The sequence below is a fragment of the Pezoporus occidentalis genome, unplaced genomic scaffold (assembly GCF_034315485.1).
Source record: "Pezoporus occidentalis ecotype Australia unplaced genomic scaffold, CSIRO_AGI_Poc_V1 ctg199, whole genome shotgun sequence".
Lineage (NCBI taxonomy): Eukaryota > Metazoa > Chordata > Aves > Psittaciformes > Psittacidae > Pezoporus > Pezoporus occidentalis.
The window spans coordinates 830,561-855,735 of NW_026913844.1; the positions used below are offsets into that span (position 1 = coordinate 830,561).

Below are 25,175 nucleotides of genomic sequence, written 5' to 3' on the forward strand. Positions count from 1 at the left end.
AAAAGGGATCTATTAGACTGAAGATCAGTGGGGGAAGAGAGATGGGCTGGTCCTGGCATTGTGTAGATTTCCAGGGTCAGACTGGGACACGGACAGAGTCCATTGCCTGATACAGAGTGAAAGTGTGTTCTTCCTCAGGAAGTGAAAGTCTCTCATTTAGCATGAACAATCAGTGTCGTTAATACCAGTAAGGAATATATTCTGGCACGTGATAGAGGGTGAATCTCTTCACCAGCGTCCACTGAACCAGTGAGGAAAGGTATTGCCCTGGCCTGGATTTTGATAAGCGATGAGGGCACCGTACTGAGAAATTCAGCCTTGGATGCAGAGATTAACTCCTGATTCAATTAGATTGAAAGGGAAAGATAAACAAAGCTTGCAAATAAGGTTCTGGATTTCAAACAGGCAAATCATTGTTGGCTAAAAGAAATCCACAGGAATGAAAATTGGACTCGGGAGCTCAGGGGAGACTTTTGCAATATTCCCAAGTCAAAAAAAAGCCCAAAGTTTAAGCTGTTTGAGATGCAGGGGGTGGGGGCACCTTCCAAGGGAGGTTTCCAGTTCCAGCTAAATGAATAACCACCTCAAAAGGATGCTAACAGCCACCAGAATGCCTGCAGGGGATGTAGAAACAAGCCAGATCAGCAGAGAAAGCAGCAGCTTGGAGGTTGGCGTGTGGAGGAATCAATGAGAGCTGTCAAAAGCCAACCTGGCTAGCCTTGCAATGGGCGTTAAAATAACTAGCCCTAAGTTCCTCAGGTGCAGAACAAAGAGAGCAAGGAAGGAAGGAAGAAATGGTGATGCTCTGCAATCAGCATGGGGTAGAGGTTAAGGAGGGTCTTAAATATTGCCTTGTTCATGATGACTTCATCATCAGTGGAGGAAAGGGGTGAATGAGGGGCAAGTGAAGGTATTCAAGGGGAAAATGACAAGTTCCTGGTAGGAACAGGATTCACTTTCTGTGGGGGAATGCCTTCTCCTCCCTGGTTCTAGAAAAGCAGAGGAAATCACATCTCTTCCATCGGGGTTTTTAACAACCCCGTGTCATCTCATTTGGTGCAGTTATCACAGGACCAAAGCACCTCATTCAATACCTGCAAGTAAAAAGGGGACTGGGTTGGGAGAGATTGGTGTAGTGGGTTACAGAAACGCCACCTCTTTCCTCATTCGAAGAGTTAAGGCTACATGTGAATGGAAAATGAAATGGGTTATGGCTGCCTAGGAGGGACAGTTGTTTTTCTACCTAGTTGTTTTTCTTCCCTAAGATAAATCAAGTTGTAGATAGAGCCTGGGGAAGGGAGGGGGGGAAATAACCAGCCTCTCTGACTTGCTCTAACATGAAGCTCAAGCTATTTCAAGGAAGCAAGTGTGTGATGTAGTTTCTCCTATGACTCTGGGCAGATCCTTTCCTGTTCCTGGAGGAGGAGACCGGGCTCCTGAGAAGCACTGCTGCTGATCAGCTTACATGCACGCCTGTGCTGGTAGCAGTGGCCACGGAGGTGCTTTACCCTGGGGTCTAATTGCATTGGGCTCCCAGTTGAATCACTGTGCTGCCCGTTCCTTCAGCAGTGCCTTGTCCAAGGCAGGGTGAGCAGGTTGGACTCAATAGAGGCAGCAGTGCCCTTCAGTGTCTGGAGGTTTCCTAACTGCACAGTGAAGAGGCACTTCAGGCTCTGGTTTATGGGGGTTCCTCTTGGCTCTCCTGCCACTGGGCTGTGCAGCCAGGGGCATGCTGTGACCCCATCTGAGTGCAAAGACGAGCGAGGCTGGAGGGATGCCAACTATCAGTGCTGTTACTGAGGTCTCCTCATCCGCCTCACTGCACGCACTCTCACTGCCCTAAGAGCTCACAGTAACTCGAGTCTGTCCTTCCCCTTTTCCTTACTTCTCTTGCTCAGGCACGTTGCTGAGCAGGCCAAAAGTCAGCGCTGCTTCGGGAGGGAGCCCCTCGTGCTCTCAGCATTGACACAGGAGGAGAGGAGCCAGCTGGCAAGGAGAGGAGCCTGGGCTTGGGGAAGGGATGATGAGAGGAGGAGAGGAAAAGCTTAGAACCAGGGACAACGCTCCTTGCTCTGATTTGTGCGAAGTCTCTGTGCTGTCCGTTAGCAAATTCCTCCTGCATTTGCCTCAAGCTACAGCCTGGAAGCAGGGGAAGATGAAAGAGAAGGAAGAGGAGGTGGGAGAGGGCCCAAGCCTTGCTAAACCAGAGGGATGTGAAACCCGTAGCACTAACCGGCTGTCAGCAGTTTCTTACTGCTCCCTGCCACGTAGTTCTGAGCCCGGCAGCGGGGTGAGCTCACAAGAGAAAGGAAGGGGAAGCAAAGGAAGGCAATGGAGATGGGAAGGAGGGGAAGGGAGATGGGGATTAGGGGCCAGTGGGAGGGGATGCTATGGCAAATAGAGCTAGCAGTTTCCTCCAAGCCCTGAAGGCATCTCAGGGTCCAGCAGTGGGCAGGAGCTGCAAAGGACTCCCTTAATTCCTCTCTTTGCCAGCCAGGAGTTTCTCCAGGGCTGCCTTTCTCCTACAGACAAAAGCTTCCTCTCTTCCTGTTGCTGTCCTGGTTGGCAGGCAGCAGTTTGACTCCAGTGCTTGCTTTGCCTCTTGGCACTGGAGCAGCAGATGGGGAGATATTGTAGCTCAGTTGGAAGAGTCTGTTCTGAGTTTGGGGTTTTGCTCTTTTATTTCTAACCACAGTTAATGTCTCTAATGCTAAGCTAGGCTGCTCATAATTCTCCTCCAAATCTTGCACTAAGCAGGCCCGCTCCTGCTCTGACTCAGGGTAGGAGATGTTCAAAGTGCTCCTGCAGGGCAGGGGAGGGGGTTGGCAGCTCTTTGCCTCATCATCTCTTGCAAAGCTCTTTATTGACCTTGCAGCTCTGCACTCTCCTGTCCACCCCAGAGGGTGCCCTCTGCCTTCCCCGCACCTCCCTGAGTCACTTCCTCAGTTTGGAGGTGTTTTGAGTGGGAGAGCACACCTGCTTTCTCCCCGGATGCTCTGTATGGACCCCTACGCTCTCCAGCAGTGCCAAACAACGACCAGGTCAGTCCGACCCATCCTCAGAAGGGCTGTGAATATTCATCACCAGCCCCCAGAGTCAAAGCATTCCCTAAAGCCCGGTACAACCACACGAGCTGATCCCCACTGACATGCCTCACCTACCAGGATTAATCATTACCCCAAATGTAATGCTTCCACTAACCCTGAAACTGCATCGGCAACGTGAAAACCTGACCGACTTCAGTGCCACACTAAGCAAGAGCTCTCCTGCCCTTCGCTGTCCTGCCCTGGTTATCACATGGTGCATTTAATGCTTGCGTGGCACCAAAACCTCTGCCACTGGTGCCAGGGGTTCCCTCTGTGCTTCCACTGCTTGCTGGTGCACGGCAGGAGGCAGCCAGCCTTGCCTGGGACTTGTGCTTGCTGTCACCATCAGCATGACCACAGCAGGGGGACCAAAATGATACAGCCTGCGTGCATGCTCGCCACATCTGCCCTGGGTGGGATCTAGCTCTGCGAGCTTCTCCATCCTCCTGGCTGCTTCCAAGCACGGGAAGGCTGCCCGGCATCTTCTGCTGTCTTGCTGCCCCGCTGGTGGCTTTGGTGGTGGGGGAAGGTTTTGCTCCAAGGCAGGGAATAGGACTGCATCTATTTGGAGCCTGTGTTTTGAATGGGGCCCCTCTTTCTGACCCCACCTCCTTTCCCCTTTTACGAGAAGCTGGCCTCTTTCAACTGACAGCAGGGCTTTCCTGCCAGGCTTGTTAGCTTTAGCTGGAACAAATTTCCTTTGAACTCAGCTTGAATTAACATCTCCATGGCAATAGGATCAGGGCTTTGTCTCTTGCAACCTGCCTTTCACCCTCAACAAGAGGTTCTACCAGGAGGTGGGAAGGGAACGGTATTGCCACCCTGGCCAACACCACCACCTTTTCCTGGGGGAAAGCAGAGGCGTTTGCTGGGAGGACAATGCAAGGATGATTCTACTGTCTGTAACTTCCCTTGGGCAGGGGAGGACTGGGGATGCTGCAGCAGATGCTGGCAGGTCCTCGCTCCCTTTAGATGAGCTCGCTAACAGAAAGTGCCAGTGAGTGGATGTGTGTGTTGGGGGTAAAAGGAAAGCAGCTCCTTTCACTTCACCATAAACAATCACAAGCACAGTCCCCCTGGGACTGGGTTTCCCTGATGCTGAGCCAGTGCAGTGGAAGGAAAACAGTGCTCCCTCTTTATTCAAACCCAGCATTTTCCTTTCCGCCCCGCGCTCTCACCCCATCTCTCCTGCAGCCACTCCATCTCTCCTTCATCCCCATGGTTTGGGAATCTGCTGCTGCTGCAGGAGGTTGGCTGGGACACTCTCCCATCCCTTCACGAGGTTAGGTGAGGCACAGAGCACATCCTACCATAGTACCTCTTCTCCCCTGCAGTATGAAAAGGCCACAAGTAAGTCAATGACCATCTGGCTGTTTCCTTATCAGATGCTCCTCCTTATTCCTCCCCTAGCTCCCCCAGAGGGAAGATCCCCCTCTTCAGGCTGTTACAAAACATGACCTTTCCAGTTATGTTAGCTATGCATCAGCCCCAACGCAGGCACCAGATAAAGGGCCACTTCATTCCCTCCCTGTCTCACTCCTACTCCCAGCCCCGGCCCACGTGGGTCTGTCTGTTTGGCAGTAGTGGGCTCTCACTAACAATATGGGGTTTTTTCCTCTTGTAGAGCAAGAAGCTGGTTCTGCAGCCAAGTCTGTAGGTGGGAAATAAAGAGGCCTTTTCCTTTGAATGCCGGGTAAATTCTTCACAAGCTGCCTCAGGGAAATCAAATCTCAGTTTCTTCTTTTGGGGGGCATAACGGGGAGACGTAAACACTGCAGCAACCGCTTCCCTTTCTCCTGCTCCTCCTCTTCAGGCAGTTCCCTGCTCCTAAATACCCAGGGAAGGCAGTGCTCTTCCTGCTCCCCACATCATGGGATGGGCCGCAGGTGCGTGGGCAAGACAGGGAAGCCCCAGACAGATGTTGTGTGTCCAGAGAAGTCGAGGTCATTGCAACTGTGGTCCCCCGAGAGGCTCAGGGAGCAGAGCAAGGTCTTCTCCATTGCGGTATGCTAGCATCAGTGGGGTGCACGAGGAAAGGAGTGCAGGGGCAGCACCACAAGGCCCAGGCTTTGCAATGCAGTTGCTTATTTGATTTCCTTCCCTACCTCTTTCCCCCCCCAGCGCTGTTTCTCCCTCCTCGGTGGAGTTGCTGCAGCTGGATCACAGCAGGCAGTTTTCATTCCCTGTTAATGAGAAACTCCTGCACTTTGTCCCTTGAAACGGAGCCATGCTCTCCACGTGATGGCGGGGAAAGGCTCCAGCTAAGGTTACGGGTGAGAAAGGGAGGCGAAGGGGTAAGCTAGCTCCCCTCATACACGTGGTTCCTGTGCGAAGGGCTGAGCTGGGTGGTGGGAAGGCACCAGCTGAAAGCCAGTTGCTGGGGGACTCAAAAGCCTGTCTGGCCTTACCCTGCTGACCCTGCGCTGACTCAGCGGGCTGTCTGGATCTCTTCATGCCAGGGATCAGGAATTCATCCCCCTACACTTCCCACCTCCCCGCCTCTCCATCCTCAGCTGCGATTAGCACGCAAGAGCCTACATGCATGTACCAGCCTCCACACTCCTGCAGCCGTGAATCATAAACCAGCGGGATGGCTTCCTGGAGCTGGAGACCAGGGGTCATTCCTCATCCCCTGGTGCAGCTGGGCTGGCCTCTTCCCATGGGAACAGCTTTTGGTCAGGGCCAGGAAACACTCCAGCATCAGATAGCTGGGGCAGACCTTAGGACCCTAGGGCAGGAGTGTCAATGAGAAGGAAAAGGAGATTTCTTTTCCACAACCCAGGCTTTGCTGCCAATGGTTCCACAAACCTGCTTGGCATCACCAGGGATGCAGCTTTCCTCCCTCATCCAGCCCCGGGTTGCAAAAGCATGCTTGCAGGGAGTGGACCCCCTCTGTGCAGGGTACAGCATGCTCTTCATGAGCTTCTGTGCTCTCCTGCCTCTGCTCTGAAGGGGCAGAGCACAAAGTGCCAGGCTCTGCCTCCCTCCCGCTGGGGTTAGTGCCTTTTATCTCAAGCAAAAGGTATCTCTTTCCTTGCTAATATAGACAAGAGTGCCATGACCCTTTTGTGGCTCCATCCCAGTCAGGGATGCTTGTTCTCTTGCGATCCTGCCCCACGAGCTGTGAAGGGAATATAATGTGATTTCTCCTACGGTGCTGAGAGCCACTCAATTAATTCTGGGCTACAGGCTCCCTTCCAGCAGCACCCCATGAGCAGTGGGATGTATGCCCTCAGGCCTGGCGCTCCTGGGGACTCGCCTGCTGCCCAGCCTGGAAGGGGTTGGCAGGGCAGCTACAAGCAGGACCATCTTGTTTTGTCCTTAGCCAAGCACTGAGCTCCATGCCGCAGCACCCTGGGCACACAAAGGGGACTTGCCAGTCTTCCCAGCAGTAGTTCTGTCTTCCTCCAGCTCTCGTGCCCCCTTTCTGTTCTCTTTCACACTCCTCTGCTCCCATGAATCGCTATGTAATAGCAGGCTCTGGTTTTATTCCACCACATGACTGCAAAGACGCATCCCGAGCTCCAGAGGAACAGCTCGAGCCAAACCTCTTCACACGCTGGGGTATTTGAAACCCACAGCCCAGCCCTTTCACGAGGGAGAGTTGGGAGCTCCGGGATTTTGGTATAGGATGTTTCCCAAATCTTGCTGCTGATCTCTCCTGCATGCCACAGAACGGGAAGGCTGAAGCATCTCGCCTTTGATGCAACGGAGGGAAGAATAAACTTCCCAGCTCTGAAGCTCTTGCATTCCTGCTTTCCCCACCTCCTAATGGGGGGGAGGCAAAGCAACAGGAAACTCTCAGACAACTGTGATTTTTCACTGGTAACTGCCCGAGCTCTGCAGCTGCACTCAGAGCTGGGTCATTCCAATGGGCTGTGGGGAAGGGCAGTTTCCCATCATGGCCTTTGGGAGCAGTGGTGGGGGAAGCCCCATCTCTGAAGGAACTGGGGGAGAGGCAAAACCAGAAACAGACCTCGGAAAGACTGCATAGAGACACAGCAAACGTTCCTCTAAGTCCTGGTAGTGTGCCCAGCCGGTGGGATGCCACCGGTCTGAGAGCAGGATGGGGGGTATAAAGGGTCACCTGGAAGAGTTCGGTTTCCTTCGCTGGCCTGGTGCTTCTCACACTTTAGCAGTCCCCAGCAGTGCTGGAACGGAGGCAGAGATCTTTTATTTCACAGTTCTTTAGCTCCATCCCCCAAACGCCACATCAGCAGCAAGCTGCAGGATGACCTCAATGAGGAACAGATTGTCCCTTGGCCTGCCTCCATCTCACTGCCTGCGGGGACATCAGGCAGGAGGACCTTGGGGAAGGAAGATAGAGATGAGGGAGGGTGGATTGTTTCCAGGAGCCACGCGCAGGGATAGCAGCACCCAGGAGCTGGAGCCAAAGCAGCAGCAGGGTTTGGGAGCTGCAGGAGCTGGCACAAGGAGGGCAGGGGGGGTTCTTTCCATCATCTCTTTTGATGGCTTGTTGGCAGCCCCCAGCACAAGTTAGGACAGAGCTATGATCAACTCTAGCACTATAACCTGGACCCGAACCAGCTCTACCCCTTCTTCTCCCCCATTGGAGCCCACAGCAGGGAGTGAGTGCCGCCAGCCTCACTTACAGTTAGACCCATGGCTGTGATGAGAAGAATATAACATAACAATAGCTTGCAAAGCTATTTCCAATGAGCTTTAAGGAGAGCAAGATTAGGTGACACTGAATGCAGTGCATCTGTCCGTGCACACAGTGAAGAGGCATTTTGGTTAACTTGGGGTTTTTACAAAGCTATTTGATTCAGTGGGCACATCAGTCCAACAGGCTGCCTGATTCTGCATTAATGTTCCAGGAAAGCATAGGAAACATTTCCAGCTACATCTGCAAGAGAAATATTTGCATTTCCCTCCAGGCTGATTTCTAACCCAAACTGGTGGGGTTGGGGGTTGCTGCTTTTCTCTAAGTGTGCACAAAATGGATGTTTTCCTTTCTTCTGGAAAACTTGAAATTCAGGCCGCTGCAGATGCTCGAATGCCAAATTGCATTCAAGCACGGGAAAATGTTGAATTCGTAAGCATAAAACATATGGCGCTTTGCTTTGGAATAAGATTAGAAGGGAAGAGCTCAATTGTAAAGCCGAACTGAGGATGGTTTGTTATTCAGAATGAAAAGGCAGAGCTTTCTTTTAGCTAAAGGGAGACAGAATTTTGAGCAGATCTGTTCTCTGAAAGTGATCTTTTTTTTTCCCTACAGTCAAGCAACAGCCTTATTAATTATTTGTATTGGGGTCATAGTAGCTCAATTATTAAGTGACGTACGTGAAAAGCAAAAGATCCTTTATGGGAATGGAAACTACCAAGGAGATATTTGCAGTTTAAGGGGAAAATAGTAACCAGTGGCTCTGTGCAAACACAGAAGGTTTGGGACAGTTTGGCCTTTAATTACGGGAGGGAAAGGGGGAAGGAGGGGCTTATTGTTCATAACTGAACAATTTTGCTCCGGGCTTAAACTGATTCCGATCTCTCTTGACTGTTTTGAGAGCCGACCCTCAACATGGGGCTGCCTCTCCCAGCCCACATTGCTGCGTCAGGTCTGATGGAGTCAGATGAGTGCATTCAACTGTGCAAGGGGATTATGCTTGTTCCCATGAACTCCTGCTTAACTAACTACCCCCCAAAGCTCCCAGGACCTTGGGCTGGAAGACTCAGGGGGTTCCTGTGAACAGAGCTGGCATTATCTTCGCTCTGTTACATTTACCCAAAGCAAAACGTCCCCATTTTCCTTTCATGCCATTCACATAATGTGGGTCAGAAGCGACTCGAGTGTTGTACTCAGAGAAGAGCAGCTTTCCCGACCCCTTCTGCAACTGGAGATTGCCCTGAAGCACAGCACCTAATTAACCTTGGTTTAGTCTTTGTAGCTGCAGGTGTTTGTGGCTCGTGATCCTATCCTGGGCCCTCTATTCAGCTCTTCTCATCTTCTGTATTCTTCTCAAAATGTCCATTTTATAAATCACTTTAATTAGGTTCATATCATTCTATTTCTATCGCTTGATTTAGGCTTCAGATTGCTTCCGTTACATCTTATGTGTTGCTTTGGTTTTATTTATGGTGCTTCTGGTGCATTTGCATTGCTTTCTTTAGATGGATATCATTTTGGCTGAATTTACAGTGTATATCACTTTAATTAGATTTATATCCCTTTGGAGTTTGAGGATTTCACTTAGATTTATAGTATCGCTTTTACTAAGCTTGTCTTGCATGGAAGATTTGCATCCTTTTTGTTTTAAAGGATATTGCTTAACTCAACACCGATGTTGCTTTATCTAGACTTTGGTCAGCATCCCAATTAGATATATGAAGCAAGAACTCACCACCTGCTTTTTCCCCCACTAATTTCCACTGGGATCATTCCAGCACAAACTGTGCTGATTTAAATTAACCTCTTCCAAGTCAGCACCAGCAGGAATGTAATGGAGACCATCTCACTAACTGGATTCCTCAGAATACCCAGTGGAAGTCCAGTTAGTGAGATACCATTTTTATTCCTTTCTTTCCTGTACACTAAATATCACACCATCATAGGGAAGCTGAGCACACTTTCCTGGCATGACAGGGAACCAGAACTGTGCTCTCCCAGGATGCAAGACTCTGGGATCAGCGTCCAGTTGGGTGACATAGGCTCCAAGCAAGTCTTCTTGTCCAAGCAAGTGCCCTAACCATGAAGCAAATGGGAGTTGAGGAAGCATTTCCTTCTCCACTTTACTTTTTCCAGGAAAATACTCACATATCTCAAGGAATGCTCAGAGCTGCTAACCCCAGCCATAGTGGCATCCCCCTCTTCAGCATTTCTACTTGCTGGTACCCCTGAGATGGTATCTGTGCAAGGGAAGCAGGCACCAGGGTGAAGCCATGCCCCTTCAGTCCTCATTTTGAGCCACGGTCTTGCAGGACATGAAGCTCCAGTGCAAGAGCCTGTCCCCCAGCATCCCGGCCAAGATCACACCCGGAGGAAAGCCACTTTTAACAGCCACAGAGGACCTGGTTTTGTATTTCCTGCCCAGCTCTGATCATACTGGCATAAGAAATCAGCTAGAAGGGATCTAAATTCATGTGCTTTGGGGGGAAAGCCAACCTCTGAGTGAGATAATCGCATCCTCCCCATCCCTGGAAACGGCAGTGATTACTGCAGGGCAGCTTTCATGGGACAGGCTCAGAAGACTTCTGCAGCGGGTTTGAATAGGATTCCTGTATTCGTGTGGCATTTCGGAGCCCATGTCAAACAGGCCAAGAGTTGGGTTCAGGAAAGGAAAACAGCTTTTCACCTACCAGTGCCTTCGTCCTGCTGCGTCTTCTTTGTCTCTCTCTGCCCTCCCCCTCTTTGTGTTTATTCCCTCTGTGAACAGGACAAACCCTATGAGGCATGAAGCAGTGAGGGAGGCCAGGAATGTGTTACAGAAAGCCTGTTGCTTGGTAGTTGAATCCAGATGTTAAAGGAAGGAGCAGAGTTGTGAGAGCGGGACAGAAAAAGGCTGGAGCAGGAGAAAGTAAGGAGCACCAAGCCTGTGCTCCCCATTACACCAGTTGAACACAAAACGAGTATGAATTCATCTCTTCAGGTACAACTTCTGTTCTGCCTCCAGAAGCTGCACCAATAGGGAAGCCTGCCCAAATCTTCAGTGCAAAAGAAAGACTGACCCTGCAAAAACTACTAAATTCTACTCCCCTGATCCAAGAGGAGAAGGCATCCACGGCCAATGCATCACAAAAGCAGCTATTGCTCCCATAAGGAGCTATAGAACAGTGTCTATCACGAGGGAGAGTTTCCCAAGCGTTTCTTAGTAGGTCCCAGATGTACACCATCAGCTTGAACTCTGAAGTCTCTCCCTCAGACATACCAGACTTTTCCACACGATCCTTCCAGCTCTCGTGGCCTTTCCAAGGAAGGGCAGCCCAGATCTTGACTACTGTTAGTGGACAATCCCCACTAGCTCCCATAGTTGAGGATTTGTCTCTTATGGGATCCTTATCTGTACTGTGCCTTCACGGGTGTTATATTCTGTGGCATTTCGCTATCCTACCCTATCTATCACACAGACCACAGCAGGAGCAGGCTCATGCTTTTGAGCCCCTTCACGTGAATATATCCAAAAGAAAAGGGGCAGAACCCCTTCTGTGCAGGCGAAGAACCTCTCCAACTGCTCTCCTCCCCCTTTCCTCTGCCTTTCTCATCCTCCCTGCAGTTGCATCCAGCCTCTGAATGAATGAGCATGGGATCTCAATTAGTGTGCATCTCATCAGGACATGAGCATCTCTGGAAGAGAGTCTGCATGGGCTGTGGAGGTTGAGCACTCAGTTAACTTCCCAGTGCCCCGCCACTGGGGCCTCATCATTTAATTACACCCAGGCTGCTGTACTTCTCAACCTCTTAATTGCCCAAGACAGAGAACAGCGTCGTAAACAGGTCAGAAATAGAAGATGATAGGCATTGTTTAAAGAGAGTAAAGCTGTTTTAAACACCATTCAGAAGCTTGGTTTATGTAATTGCCAAGAAAAGGAGGGCATTCAGGAGGGGCAGCAGGGAAGACTCAAAAGGGACGCTGAATAGTTTTTAATTAATGAAAAATGACTTGAAGCCCCATTCCCTTCTGTAACAGTAAGATCTTTACTGAGCACCACAACACAAATACTTTCCCAGAGCTTCAGATCAAGCCATAGGTCCTCTGTAGTAATACTCCTGATAATAGCTGGGATTTAGACAACAAGCTGGGGACTAAGAGAGTAAAAAACATCCAGTTAACTCTCCCAGAGCTCTGTTGGCTCTGCAATGCTGTGACCAATAGTAAAAAGCTGGGTTTTGTGTGTTCAGATCCCAAAAATAGTTGCCCTGACTGAATCCTTCAAACAGCACTGATGATTCTTTCAGTTTGGCATGAAAATGAAGGGCGGAAGATTAAAGAGATGGAGGCAGAACATTTGGGTCTGATCCCTGACCACAGCTGCACCAGCTTCAGCTGAGATTAACACCAGTGCAACCCCACTGGTGCACCTTTCCTGAGAGCCAGGGCTTCCTAGCTGCTTTGTGGCTTCTTGTACTGCATTTCTGTCCCACAGATTGCGTGATGCCTCCAAAGGCAAAGGCAGCTTGAAATGGCAAACAGGAGGCCTTTCTGAAGAAGCAGAGACAACCTGGAGGCCCTAGAGCTTCTTGGGAACCACTGTGGTTGTTGATTCAGCATGCTGTCTGAGGGGAACCACGCCGGCAGTGACGAAGCTTGTCTCCACAACAGCAGAGTTGTGTGGGACTGAGGTCAGGTGCTCTTCCCCACTGCCCGGGTACCAGGATTGTTTCTTAGAATAAGCAGCTCCTTCGGAACAAACATCCTCACTCTTTGATGTGTTGGTGGTACTGTTGTTGTGGTGTTTTAAATACCTTGGTCTCATGCTCATAATAAGAAAACTGCCCACAAAGCCTTTCAGTAAGTTGATGAGAAAGTAGCAGTCATTATTACTGTCCTCCATGGGAGAGTAAACTTCAGATGCTAATGGCCTCTAGAGTATTGACTGATTACTCACATTGGGGTGAAACAGCAAGGGAAAAGGGCTTTCATTCTCTCTGGTCTTAAATGCTCCTGTATTCAGGGGGTTGGTTGGGCAGAAAGCATCCTAGGCTGCGTAAGAGAGAGTTGCAACAGTCTGATTGTGGATTTCTTTGGGATGGTGAGGAACAGGACAGATGTATTCCTGGAACGGACGAAGGGAGACGATGGTGCAGGTATTTATGCATCATCCAGTTTGACAGCCTGGACGCAATAGCAAGTGGGTGGTAAGTGGTGAAGACAGGGTGGCTACAAGCATTTTTGTTTGCCTGGTGTATTTGCATGCAGGAAAAGCAGGGCTCTTGCATGCAGCTTACCCACAGTGTGGGATGCTGTCGGACTTCTCACGCTCTCCGTTTCTGTTTATCCCCTGCCTGTGAGGGCTCTAAGCAAGGGCTGTCTTTAAGCCCAGGTAAAGATCCTTCCTGTTTTTCCAAGGTGCTGATGTGACACTGAGCTTCTCTAAATGAAGTTTTGAGGAAGAGGGAAGGAAGGTTTGTAGCTTGGCCAAACATCAGCGGTTTTCCCTGGGGATGACAAAGAATTCATCTAAGGCATCAAGGCAAGCCCTGTGTCAGATTGTAATCCCTGCTCCCACGCACTGCCCTGCTGGAACATCACAACAAAGCACGGCACAGAGTGTTTTAACAGCATTTTTTCCCCCTTAACCTTGCTCTCAAACATGGCTGAGGTATTTTAATGGAATTTTCCTCCCAGGAAAAACACTGCAGTGTGCACACGCAACAGAAACTCTTGGCCCAGACCATTAACAGTCAGTAAAACTAAATGTAACTCAGTAACTCAACCTGCAATGGGAACATCAAACTGTAAGGCATGTTTCACCTTTCCTGCAGTTCAGAGAAGAGGTTGTGTGCACGAAGAACTGTCCCACGCTAGCAAACGGCAAAGATAAAGAGGCTGAGCGACACCAGTAAAGTGCTGCTTGGCCACTCACTTTGTCCCAGAGTCTTTGAGCTGTGCTTGCCATTCAGTACATCTCCACTCGCCACTAACCCGTTCAGAGTCTCTTGCTGGGATACTGACCAGCAGTGTCTGTCCATTTCCCTTGTCAGCTTTCGGTCTCTTTCAAATCTCAGCAAAGCACTCCTTCCTCATTACTCTTCTGTTCTCTGCTATGTGCCAAAGAGCTACTTGCTCTTCAGTTCTGCTCGCCTGCCACTGTTTGGAATCTTAGCTTGGCAACACGGGAGGAACGCTCCTGAACTATCTCTTGCAGCCCAGGATGCAGGTACCCAGTGGGCACTGCTGAAAGAGTGTATTCCTACAAATGTGTATTGCTGCAGAGAGGACAGGCTTCTCCCTCCTTGTGCTTCATCACATCACGTCCAGCACAGAGAGGGGACCGCGCTGTGCTCTGGTGCTTGGGGCTCAGCTGCAAGCTGATGGACCTGAAGTAGCCCTTGTGCCACAGGGAAGTGGATTCCGGATTTGGGCTGAGAAGCAAGTACAGCCCTATGGACTGGAAGTCTTCCAAGGGTTATTTGTGCCCACTGACCTCATGGCACTACTCCTTCCAGCCCCTGCTGGGGTCCTCCTGTCTTTATCCTGAATTAATACGCTGTGAGAGGGGCCTTCTTTGTATGTTTCTACTTTGTGGGCCCTTCCTCTCTTGCGTCCAAGCTGAGCCATTTCTTTTCTCCCCTGTGTGTACCCCTTAACGTTTTCCTCTCCCCATCTCTCATTCTTAGCACTGCCGTTGTCCTGAAGGGCATTTCAAGGAGACAATTTGAAGGAGGCTGCGAAAATTTAGGGTTAAAACTTGCGTGAGGCCCCACAAAAAGCACTGTTTGGAGAAGAGTGATCTCTGCCTGGAAGCGTGGATTTAAACGGTTGTTTCCTCTTTATTTCTGTGCTCCTCCTCGCAAAGCTCTTTCACTGAGAGCCTGATCTTGCCTGCCACAAGTGACCTTTGTGTTTGCAGAGAGACCTTTTGAAATCAAAGGGGCCCTTCACGAGCATCTGCCCATCTGGAAGTGATTGCGGAACCGGGGAGGGGGTGATGGTGGTGAAGGGCAGATCGGGAGCCTTTCGACTGTGACCTGCAGAGTCTGAAGCGACCCAGGTCCACACGCCTGGGGAGGACCACCTGAAGTGGCCCACGTTACATGCTCAGGGGCAGGAACACATCCAGCACGGGTCGTGGCAGCCCTGTAACGGTGCGCTGCCTGGGCAGTCATGTAAATGGCGTTTGATTCACTACAACCGCACGTTTGCACAGGCGGGAGAGCCGGGCTTTGTTGTTAACGCTGCCCTCCCTTCTCCTTCCCGACTGCAGTTTGTAGGAAAACACCCAAAGCAAGCGCAGGGCTGCCCCGAAGCTGCCCGGAGGGGACGTCTGTCTCCATCCTCCCGCCGCACCCAGCGGACGGGAGGGAGCGGGGCCGTTGCCCTGCCCGGAGCTGCCTACCCCGGCCGTTTTGCGGGCTCTGCCCGCTCTCCCTTCCCCGTCCGGGCGCAGCCGTGGGCCGGCGCTGGCCCTTTAACGGCGGGGCGGCGCGCTGCCTCGGTGGGGCAGGTCCCTGGGCCTGGGGAAGGAAGTGACGGGCGGGGGGCGAGGGAAGAGCCCGCCGAGGGCTTGAATGAAAAGGGCGAGCGGTCTCCGCGCAGAGCCACCCCAGCGGGGCCGGGGCTGGGGCTGGGGCTGGGGCTGGGGCCGGGGCCGCGGCGGGGCTCCTTCGCACGCCGCCGCCCGCCCCATGCCGGCGCTGCCGTGAGCCCGCAGCGGCCGGCCCCGGCTCCGTGCCCCGACGGGGCGGGCGGGGATGCGCGGCCCGCGGCACCGGCTGCCGGCGCTGCCCGCGCTGCTGTGGCTGGCGCTGGCCCCGCTGCCCGGCGCGCCCGGCCCCGCGGCGAGGGCTGAGCTGCGGGTGCGGGTGCGGCTGCCCGGCGGGCAGGTGACGGAGGAGAGCCTGCAGGCCGACAGCGGCTCCGACTGCATCAGCCTGGAGCTGCGCACGGCTGACGGCGCCCTCGTCACCCTCACCGCCGACTTCAGACAGGTAGGGCTCGGGCGCCCGGCCCCGCATCCCCGGCGAGCAGGGTTCCCCGAGGAGGATGTGTGCGCGGGGAGCCTGCCTCCATCCGTGGTCCCCCAGCCCCGAGGAGGGATGCGGTGGGGTAAACCCGCAGCGCTGTCCGCCGGTCCCGTCTCCCACGGTGGTTCCCCGAGGAGATCAAAGGCTGCGGTGTGGGAATGCTGGCGCATCGCACCTCGGGGGTCGGCAAGAGGATCGGGTCGGGGCTCCGCAGAGTGTGTGCTTTCTGTGCAGTGAGCGATGGTGATAGCGGTACACGAGGTCCCTTCGGAGCTGGGACTGACTTGGAGCCTGGGAAGACCCTGGCTGAGGGATGGAGGGTCCCTTTGCTTGTGCAAGGAAAAGTCCATCCAGCACTGTTTGGGGTCTTTCTTTGCAATCTCTGCAGAGCAGTTCATGCATGTTTAGCTCCAAGCCTTTTAAGCAGGCTGCTGTTACACCTATACCCTGGGCAGGGAGTCTCTGCGGTGGGGAGACCCTTCTGGATGGGGTTTTGATGCTCTGATCTATCTCCAGGACATCTCTCTCCACGATGTGCGTGGGATACAGTTAGTTCCTTAAGGGGACTCCCACTGCCTTTGGGTGCACGTGTGTGTTTGTGGTGTGGGAGATGCTTGACTGAGAGCAGTCTGTGGGACTGACAACAGCCCCCCCCATAAGGGAACCTTTCATTCTGGCCCAGCATGCAAGAGATGGCTTCCCTGCAGGGAAGTGATACCTGCTGAGCTGAAGCCCAAGATCCCATTCTTCTCAGCAGTAAATGGTAGCTTCTGGGCCAGCCTGGCATGCTTCAGAGCACACCAAGCCTGGCTGGGTGCATCAAGCTTTATATTGCTTAGGGAAGAGCTGTTTGCCCCCATGTGGGTGGTAGGGATGTCCGGTGACACAGAGGTGTTACCTTGCTCCAACCCTCAATTCAAAGTGTTTGCTCCGTGGACTTTGGCTTGCAGCAGGAGGAAGCTCAAAGCCATGAGATGGGAAGGCGTTGTGTCCCTACCTGTTGTGAACCTTGGAGCCTTTTGCCAGGGATGGTTCTGGTGCCTCTTCTGCTTCCAGCTACACTCTTTGGTCCCAGTCTCCTTGCAAGCCTCTTGGATGGTCCTCTTCCAAGTGGAGGATGCAGGGGCGAGCCCTCCTCTTTGTGAGATGCTAGCAAAAGCCATGGTGATTTTGGAGGTGATGGCAGTGCTCTGTGTACTGCAGCACACATGCAGGAAAGCAGTCCCATGATTCCTGTTGAAAAAAGGCAAGACATGGCACATCAGGGAAGCTCAGGGAGGGAGGAAGGGCTTTTAAGGCAAAACCTGCATACTGTAGTGTATTCTTGGCCAAGGGAAATTCAAACTCATTACAGTTCCTCTAAGTAGGGCCTCTGGGATCAGTGGGATGTGACAGAGGGACTTCTGGTGTCCTGAGCTGCTGATCATTTCACTTCCTTGAGCTCTTCTTGAGGGGAGCTTGCTCTCAAGTCTCATCTACAGACCCAACAGAGTGTATGTTGGCTCTTATCTCACTCTCATTCTTATTATAGTTGAGCTGATTCTAGATGCTGCTTCTCTGAACATCTCTTGACTTGAGTGTGTTAAATCCTTAGCTCCATGCATCCCCTCAGCTCCTGCTGGCAGGACACAGGAGATGGTCGCTGGAAGGCTTGGCAAGCATCAGGCTCGCAGGAGTCCACTGCTAATGCTCAGTTTTAGAGCGACTGTGTTCCGGTTGTCTCTGTTCATTGGCTTTGCTGGAAAGTAGCTGGAAAAAGCTAGAAAACCCATAAAGGACTGAGGAGATGAGTTTGTGGTGCAGTGAGTAACGATGTGAGCAGGCAGCTGCCTGGCCAGGCTTCCCCTGCTGACCTGTTCTGGCTGCACGCAGGCATTTCCCTGCTCTGGTGCTCATCCCTCTAAGATTACACAAGTGCTGCTCTCCAGAGAGAAGGTCTTGAGGCTCTTAGCCTGGGTAAAAGCAGCTGGGGTTGTTGATCTGGCTTTCCCAAGCTTGATTGTGTGGTCATGCTGCGGCCAGGATGCTGGGGTTTTGCACAAATGATTTTTCCACTTCTCTGGCTTAGAACTGCAGGGGGTTAGTCCAAAGGCAGACCTTCCCTTCTCCTCTGCTGGCAAGGAGTTGCTGCCAGACCGGAGAAGAAAGGGCTTTGAATGAGATCACAGCACATTGCTCTGCTCTGACAGTGGTGGGAGCTGGGTGGGACTTGAGCGGTGGCTGAGTCTCCCACAGAGGCTGGGATTTTAATTGCTCTTCTACCCCTGGCTCTGTTCCAGAGCTGAACCTGAAGGGTTCGTGTCCTCAGAGCACCCCAGTTTTGTCCTCTAGTGCGGTCAGTGGGAGCCCAAACTGGGCAGTGCAGTGGTGAAGATCACTTCATTTCTCATAGTGAATGTGATGAAAGCGCTTCTTCTCTTCCTGTGTAGTGTTGTCAGGCATGAAATGCTTTCGAGTGAGGGAGACAGCACCCCTAAATGTTGCGTCTAAGTTGAATAGCATGATCTTGCCAGTTGTTCTGCAGTGGCCTGCGAACTAAGTGGGTGGTTATAGTCCAAGGTCAGCACAGAGATATAGAAACCTTTCTTTCTGCTCTTGATGGCTGGAAAAGTTGTGTTGGAAACACAAGGGAGCAAGCATGGGTAATGGTATTTTAACACTTGTGCTGCCAGTCCTTTCAGTTTCCTTGTTAAGAAAGCTGCTGTTATGTGATATTCTGGTGGGGGCTGTTTTGAGAACTTCTTTATGCCTGGGGGTTCTGTCATGTTAGGTGCTAAATGACAGATGAAACAGGAAAGCATCTGTCCAAAGATTGTATCTGTGTGCTTTGGAAAGCAGGCTCTCTTCTGTAGGGATACCACAAGTATAAAAGAGGGTTATAAGTGGCCTCTGACAGTTACCTGTAGTCATCACTCAGGCTGTGGGTGCTGAGCGTGAGGATGCTTAACTAGAGGATGTTTTTCCAAGCATCTCAGAGCAACGTGAGGGTTTCCAGCTGCTCAGTTCTTGTAAGAATCAGGGTCAAACCTTATTGCTCCTGAAAATGTGGGTTCCCCCCCCCTCCCAGCACATCCTTAATTCACCTTTGTACACACTGTGATATAGGAGGCAAAACAGCCAAGTTTCTTCATTCTAGTCAGTTCTAAGGGTTAAAACCGTGACCCCTACCCGTTCAGGGCAACTCAGCTGGCTGTCCGCCCCCAGCGTGGATGCAGTAACACATTCTCTGTGTTGTACAAGCACAAGGACATTCTGGCCAGCTCTAACTGCTCCCCTGGGGCAGTGCAGCAGGGCCCTGACCACAGCAAACGCTGCTGACCTGGCAAGGAATTGGCCCAGGAGTGCCAGTGCTACCCGGTGCCCCGAGCAGCACATCCCCTTTGCGTGTATCCCCCAGTCAGAGCAGGCATGCAACAACAAAGCCTAAAGTGGTCCCACAGCAGCACTGATGTCCTTGGGGAGGGAAATTTGGCAGGAAAGCAGAATGGGTTGCGGGGAGGAAGGCATTGAAATGATTTATTTCCCTGGGAACTGGTTTGCTCCACTCAACATGAAGTCGAGATGCTGGGCTCAGATCTAGACCACACAAGCTTGTAAGTCTCTACTGGATAATGGACTAGAAATGGAGGTTGAATTGTTCTCGCACCCCAGGTGACTGTCTGGAGGGAAAGGAGGTAAGGAGTTCAATGAGTTCCCTGCTCCCCCATGCAGGCTGGTCTTTGCAGGAAGTGCCTTTGGTGGGTGCAGGCAGCTTGAGCTGCGCGCTGATTTCCTTTCTGCTCTAAGGAAAGAGGAGCTGCTCTCTGCTCGCTGTGAAGGCCAAGGCTGCGGTTACCTCCAGTGCCATGCTTAGAGCAGGGCTGCAGAACTGGTTGTTCTCCCTCGCACCAAGCGTGTGTCATCCGAAGCTGCACAATAGCTGTAACTGTACCCGCCACATGAGCGCGGGTCAGGGCCAAGGACTCTCATCGCCCCCATGATGAGCTCATCCGGAGAGTCCCCGCATTGCAAAGGCAATGTTCTGCTGGGGCTTGTTCCCTGCTGGGAAGTTTTGCAGAGACCCAGAATTAAAGGTGTCGTTTGTTGCCTTGGCACTGGTTCACCCCGCTCGTGCTGGTGGGGAGGGAATGGTGCCCTCTCTGAGCAGGAAAAACTCGGTGGCTCTTTCCGTGTGAGAAGCGGGACGTGGTTTGGATGTGACAGGCTTTGGGTCTTGCTTCACCTGAGGTTGCACAGTCAGGGCAGGGAGAGCCGGGAAGCTAAGGAAAGCCAAACAAGGCTTTGCAACATAAGGGTGAAGCAGGGCTTGCTTTAGGTGTCATGGAGTGGGACAGCAGGACTGGAAATGCAGGAAGAAGCATCCTTCCATCCCCTACCGATGAGCGTATCCAGCAGTGATTTTTGCACATTTTTTTTCCTATATGTATTCAGAAACACTTAAATAATTAAAACCTGTGTCTGAGTTCATCACTGAAATGTTACTGAATCCTTCTGTGTACTGTAAGTGGCACTTTGGGACCTGAACCAACTTGGGAGGGAGCTTATCACTGCCTGGACTGTGCCGGGACAAACGAGGGAAGGCTGCAGAGCAATTTTGGGTCTGCTTGCCCTAAGTACTACATGGAGATAATCGCTATTTCATATTTGTTTAACAAAACGAGCCTCCTTGGAGGTTTGCCTCCCTTCTTGGTAAAGGACAGAAACCCCCAGCTGTTGTTTGTGGGATGAGACCTGGCAGCGGTTTGTCCTTGCCACAGTGGGATTGCGAAAACCCTTCCTTCCTTATAGGCACCGATTATTTCTGCTGCAGGCTTTTGGGTGGGATTGAACCTGGGAGCTACACCCCTGTGTTCAGGTAGCAGAAGTATGAGCCCTTTGACTTTGCTCTTTGGGCTGGAGCCTTTCTCTTTGACCCTGACTTCTCGGTTCACCCCGGTGATGCCAAAGAGCTGTGATTCTCAGTCCCGTTATTTATCTCTTTATCAGGAGGTGAAGATCTTCCGTGCCTTAATCCTAGGGGAGCTGGAGAGGGGCCAGAGCCAGTTCCAAGCACTCTGCTTCGTCACACGGCTTCACCGCAACGAGATCATCCCCAGCGAGTCTATGGCAAAGCTGCGGCAGGTAAGAGGCACCCCAGCTCCATATCCCAGTGCATCCAGGGTTTCTGGGTACCCTTCCCAGGCAGCTGCCTGACTGTTTGGCTATTAGACCTACCTTTGACCACTCCTCCTGCTTGAGAGACTCTGTATTAAACTAAGTTTGCCAACAGTATTGATTCTGTTCTACTAATGTACTAGAAGGAGGCATGATTTAGTTCAGCCTAGTCTGCATCGAAGGATAGGTGCATGAAAATCTCTGCCCCACACTGCCCAGTGAAGTAAGTACTGATTCACTGAGAAACAAATCAAAGCAGAGAGAAACTAGCATAAGTTTCAGCTTCAACAGAAGCTTAAGTGCCTTCCATCCAGATAAGATGCCGGTGCATTTGCAGAGCAACATCCATTTGCCCATCTTGTGTTGGCATGAAATCACAACATGCTGTAAGGAATAATTGTTGCAGCCAAGATTCGAGTTTCCTTGTTTTATCCTCTGCAGAAGAATCCCAGGACAGTGCGGCAGGCTGAGGAGGTGCGTGGCCTGGAGCATCTCAGCATGGACGTAGCTGTCAACTTCAGCAAGGGGGCCCAGCTGAGCTCTCACATCCACAATGTCTGTGCGGAAGCCAAAGAAGCGATTTACACCCGAGAAGAAGATGTCAAATTTTGGCTGGAGAAAGGTGAGTTTCCTTCGGTTTCATTGGCTCTCTGCTGGGATCAATCCTGCCAGGTTTCTGGTGATCAGCACAGATCACTTTGGCTTCTTTCTAACTCTAACAGTGGATAAGGCGTGTACATCACTTGCACGTCCCATCGCAGTAGTCTTTATGTTAGTGTGTCTGACTTGTTTTGGTGGTGCTCTCCTAGTGAACCTAGTTAGGCAGGTATCTTCAAGGTAACCTTTCACCTGGTCCACCACCCAAAGGAAATATGTTCTTAGTGCATTTTGTGTATCTTTTGGCTTTCTTTCCCCAGGGCCCTTTGTTCTCCCATGGTTTCTCTTCAGCCTCGTGTCCAAGCAGCCCTTGTATAACCTCATTCTATTCTGCGGCACAGACGGAGCAGCGCTGGCTTTGGTGGCTCCCACCTTCTGGCAGTGCCCTGACCAATGTCTCTCTGCTTTCTCCTGCAGGGGTGGATGGCTCCATGTTCGAGGTCCTGCCCCAGACGTCAGATCTCCCTGACCTGCAGCGCTGCAAGCTGTGCGCAGACCGCTGGAAGCCCTGCATTTGCAGCTACACGCTGAGCATCGAGTGGTACCCATGCATGCTCAAGTACTGCAAGAGTCGTGATGCTGGGGGCAAGGTTTCCTCTTACAAATGTGGCATCCGCAGCTGCCAGAAGGGCTACACCTTTGATTACTATGTGCCACAGAAGCAGCTGTGTCTCTGGGATGAGGAGACCTAGCAGAGCCAGGCCAGATCTTCCCAAGGGGCAGCTCATCTGCCCTCCTTAGCCACCATTTGTGATGCTAAGGGCCTCCTGGAGCTGGCTGCTCCAAAGAAGGAATACAGTTCACAGTGGTGCCTTGTACCAGGAGAGCTCTGTATGTGTGCCTTTCCTTCTGGCCCTCTGTGAATCCCTCCCCACCTGATGCTGCCTCATACTGTGACAAGCGGGCTCAGCTCACTGTGTTGATGCTCTCCTGCCAGCTGCTGGGAGATGCTGCTCCCTGGAAGAAGCAGGAGATGCAGGTTTCTAGGGTGAAGCACTGGGAGGGGTGTGTGTTGTCCTGCTCTGCAGTTAGCCGATGTGAAAGGGAGCAGCTCTGATCAGTTACCAGCTTCAAGCATCCTGATGAGTGGTCAGGGCAGGGAGACAAATGGTCTCGATGACCTGGGTTGTCAAACATCTCTGACACCGAAGAAGCCCCTTCACCATCTCCTGGTGACACAGCAGCGTTTCCCAATGGGAAAACAGCTGATCCAAGGGACCACATACCCTGAACAAGGAAGGTACGAAGCCTACCCAAAGCAAGAGCCTGCCTGTAGCTTTTCCTAGTGCCCGACTGGCTGTTAAATCCTTCCCGTGGCTAGAAGATGTAATGGGAGGGATACATCCCAGCGATGACATTTGGCCCTAAAGGGCTAGTAATTAGGGCTTTAATTAATCCCTTTGTAGACTAGTGAAGGCCCAACTTTTTGTGTTGGTCTTGCGACTCTCCCACTGAGAGAGAAGCATCTAGAGAGACTTGTGGCTACCATCACAACGCTGTGGTTGCAAGGGGGGCGGGAGGATGGTCCCAGGTGGGTTCACGCTGTTGTTTTGAAGAAGGCAGCATTCTAAACCTGCGTCCAGTTTCATGTCCTATTCTGCCAGCTATTCACAAGAAGCTCTTAGGTAATTGTACTGCTTTGCTGTGCCTTGGTTTCCCTTATGCATAGAGCAGGGGTGACACCGAAGCTGACCTTGGCCCTGGTATATACCCACAGGGCATCAGGCGAAAAGCACTGCAGAAGTGCTGCCTGGCTCCTGTATCCCCTTCCATTCCAGTTAGAACAAGCATGGTGGGGGGGAAGGAGGCTGTTGGGGTCCTTGTGTTCCCCTGTACCTCCGGGTGAAAAGCCTTCACAATGTGCCTTTTTGCCTAAAACACAGACATTTTTGATGAAAAGATTTGGTCACAATTATTTTTGTATTGATCACTTAACGGGGGAGAAGGGAAAGGTATTTTAATATTGCAACATGAAGTAAAATACACTTGAAATGATTTTTTTTTAAAACAAATTATTTATCGTTTGTAAGGTTAAATAAACTGATTTTTTTTTTTTAATAGGATCCCTGTAGTAAAAGTTTCTCTGTGCATTGTAATCTGTGTGGGCTCCAGTTGCTTGGGCTCTTGGTCAAGAGTAGTTCCCTTATGGGTCAGTCTCAAGCCTCATGGATTGGGGGGAGCCTCCTGCTGGGTCAGCCCCACAGAAGGGAGACAGCTTTGACTCACCTCAAGCAACTGATGCAGCTTTGAGCCCAAACTCTGGTAAGTAAAAGACCAGCAGTAGAAGCAGGTCCTCGGGTCACCCATTGTGGTGCCTGCTCTTCTCTCCAAGTGATGTGGGAGGGGGTCCCATGAGGGGCTATGATGCAGAGGTGGCTGGAGGCTTGCCTGGGTCCTGCAGGCTCCATAAAGTATTCTCTGTCTATTCCTCTGCAGCTATAGCTGAGGGGAGATGAGGGCGGCAGTTCTGGGCCAGTGAAACGTGGAGTGCTGATTCCCCCTAGTGTGGTGAATGCAGAGATGGACAAGCCCTGCTGCAACCTCAGCCCTTCTCTGCTTGAGCCACCAAGGCAGCCGATCCCCTTACTGTGATTTCTGGGGAAGCTGAAGTAGCTTCTTTATCACTTTCACGGCCAGCATTTACAGGGTATGTTCTCTGCTGCCTCTGTCCTGCTGCAGCGGGACATCATGGGACTTTGTCCCTGCTTTCTGGAGTTAAATCCAGCTGTGGGGGCAGATGGGCTGCAGTCGGAATGGGAGAGGATTGCAGGGTGGCTGTGCGCCTTTCCCCTGGGAGCCCTGTGGAGCCCATTTCCGCTGTTGCCTCCTGTGCAGGGCTGCTGGGAGGGGATACGAGCTCCCTCTGGGAGCATTGGGTCATATCCTGGCGAGCTTGGATATGCTTATTTTATAGCAGTAAGGCTCTGGGGAGCCTGGACTGTAGAAACACCTCAGTCCTTCCTTAGTTATTTTAGCAGCACCGAGCTGAAGTATTCCAGCACACCCTGGTCAAGCAGCATGGTGCACAGCAGAACCAGACCATCACCTCAGCTCTGTGGGGTGATGGAGGAGCCTTTTATGAGCTCGACCCATATTCAGCAGTGCAGGTTGCAGGGTGTTTCGAGCTTTTTCGTGCAGCAGAAGCCAATGCTGTGTCGTGGGGGCTCTGGGAGTAGCCGGTAAGTGAAGGACATGAGCTCCAACTAACGATGGGCAGTGCTGAGAGTCGATGGGGAGCGCTGCCTGGGATAGGGAGCCCGGGGGTGCAGTTTTCCCGTCCGCCACAAGTGGGCGCTGGCGGAGCGCGGCGCTGCGGTGCGCGCTGCCGGCGGAGCCTTACCCGGGCCAGGGCGGGCAGAGCCGGGTCCGCAGCGCCCCGGTGCAGGGGTGCGTGTGGTCCATGCCCCGAGTCACAGCGCTGCAAGGTCTCCCTATCTCCCCTGCTTTGCTGTAAGAGAACCGCGCTGCACTGCGTGTGCCCTTACAAAGAGAAATCCCCCTTTTGGATGCGCTTAAATAACACCCTGGAAAAGCAGCTGTTGCGAGCAGAGACAGGAGATCTTCCTGGCACGGAGAGAAGGCGCAGTTGGCCGGGAGAGCTGGTATAAATCCTTGCTGCTAGGGAGAAAGTGGGGGAT

The 25,175-nt window shown here is 52.0% G+C and overlaps 1 protein-coding gene across 1 annotated transcript; it reads left to right on the forward strand.

The window, feature by feature from the left end:
• Nucleotides 1-15,438: 15,438 nt before the first annotated feature.
• On the forward strand, nt 15,439-23,535 carry OAF (out at first homolog). The gene is made up of 4 exons (XM_062617624.1): nt 15,439-15,690; nt 20,713-20,847; nt 21,322-21,502; nt 21,955-23,535. Exons 1-4 carry the CDS (start codon nt 15,454-15,456, stop codon nt 22,227-22,229), a joined length of 828 nt encoding a protein of 275 aa, XP_062473608.1. The 5' UTR covers nt 15,439-15,453; the 3' UTR covers nt 22,230-23,535.
• The last annotated feature ends 1,640 nt before the right edge of the window (nt 23,536-25,175 follow it).

Coding starts and splice junctions, on each gene's coding strand:
- OAF (XM_062617624.1), top strand. CDS start 15,454: ATGCGCGGCCCGCGGCACCGGCTGCCGGCGCTGCCCGCGCTGCTGTGG. Junction 15,691..20,712: donor TCACCGCCGACTTCAGACAG/GTAGGGCTCGGG, acceptor TCTCTTTATCAG/GAGGTGAAGATCTTCCGTGC. Junction 20,848..21,321: donor CTATGGCAAAGCTGCGGCAG/GTAAGAGGCACC, acceptor TATCCTCTGCAG/AAGAATCCCAGGACAGTGCG.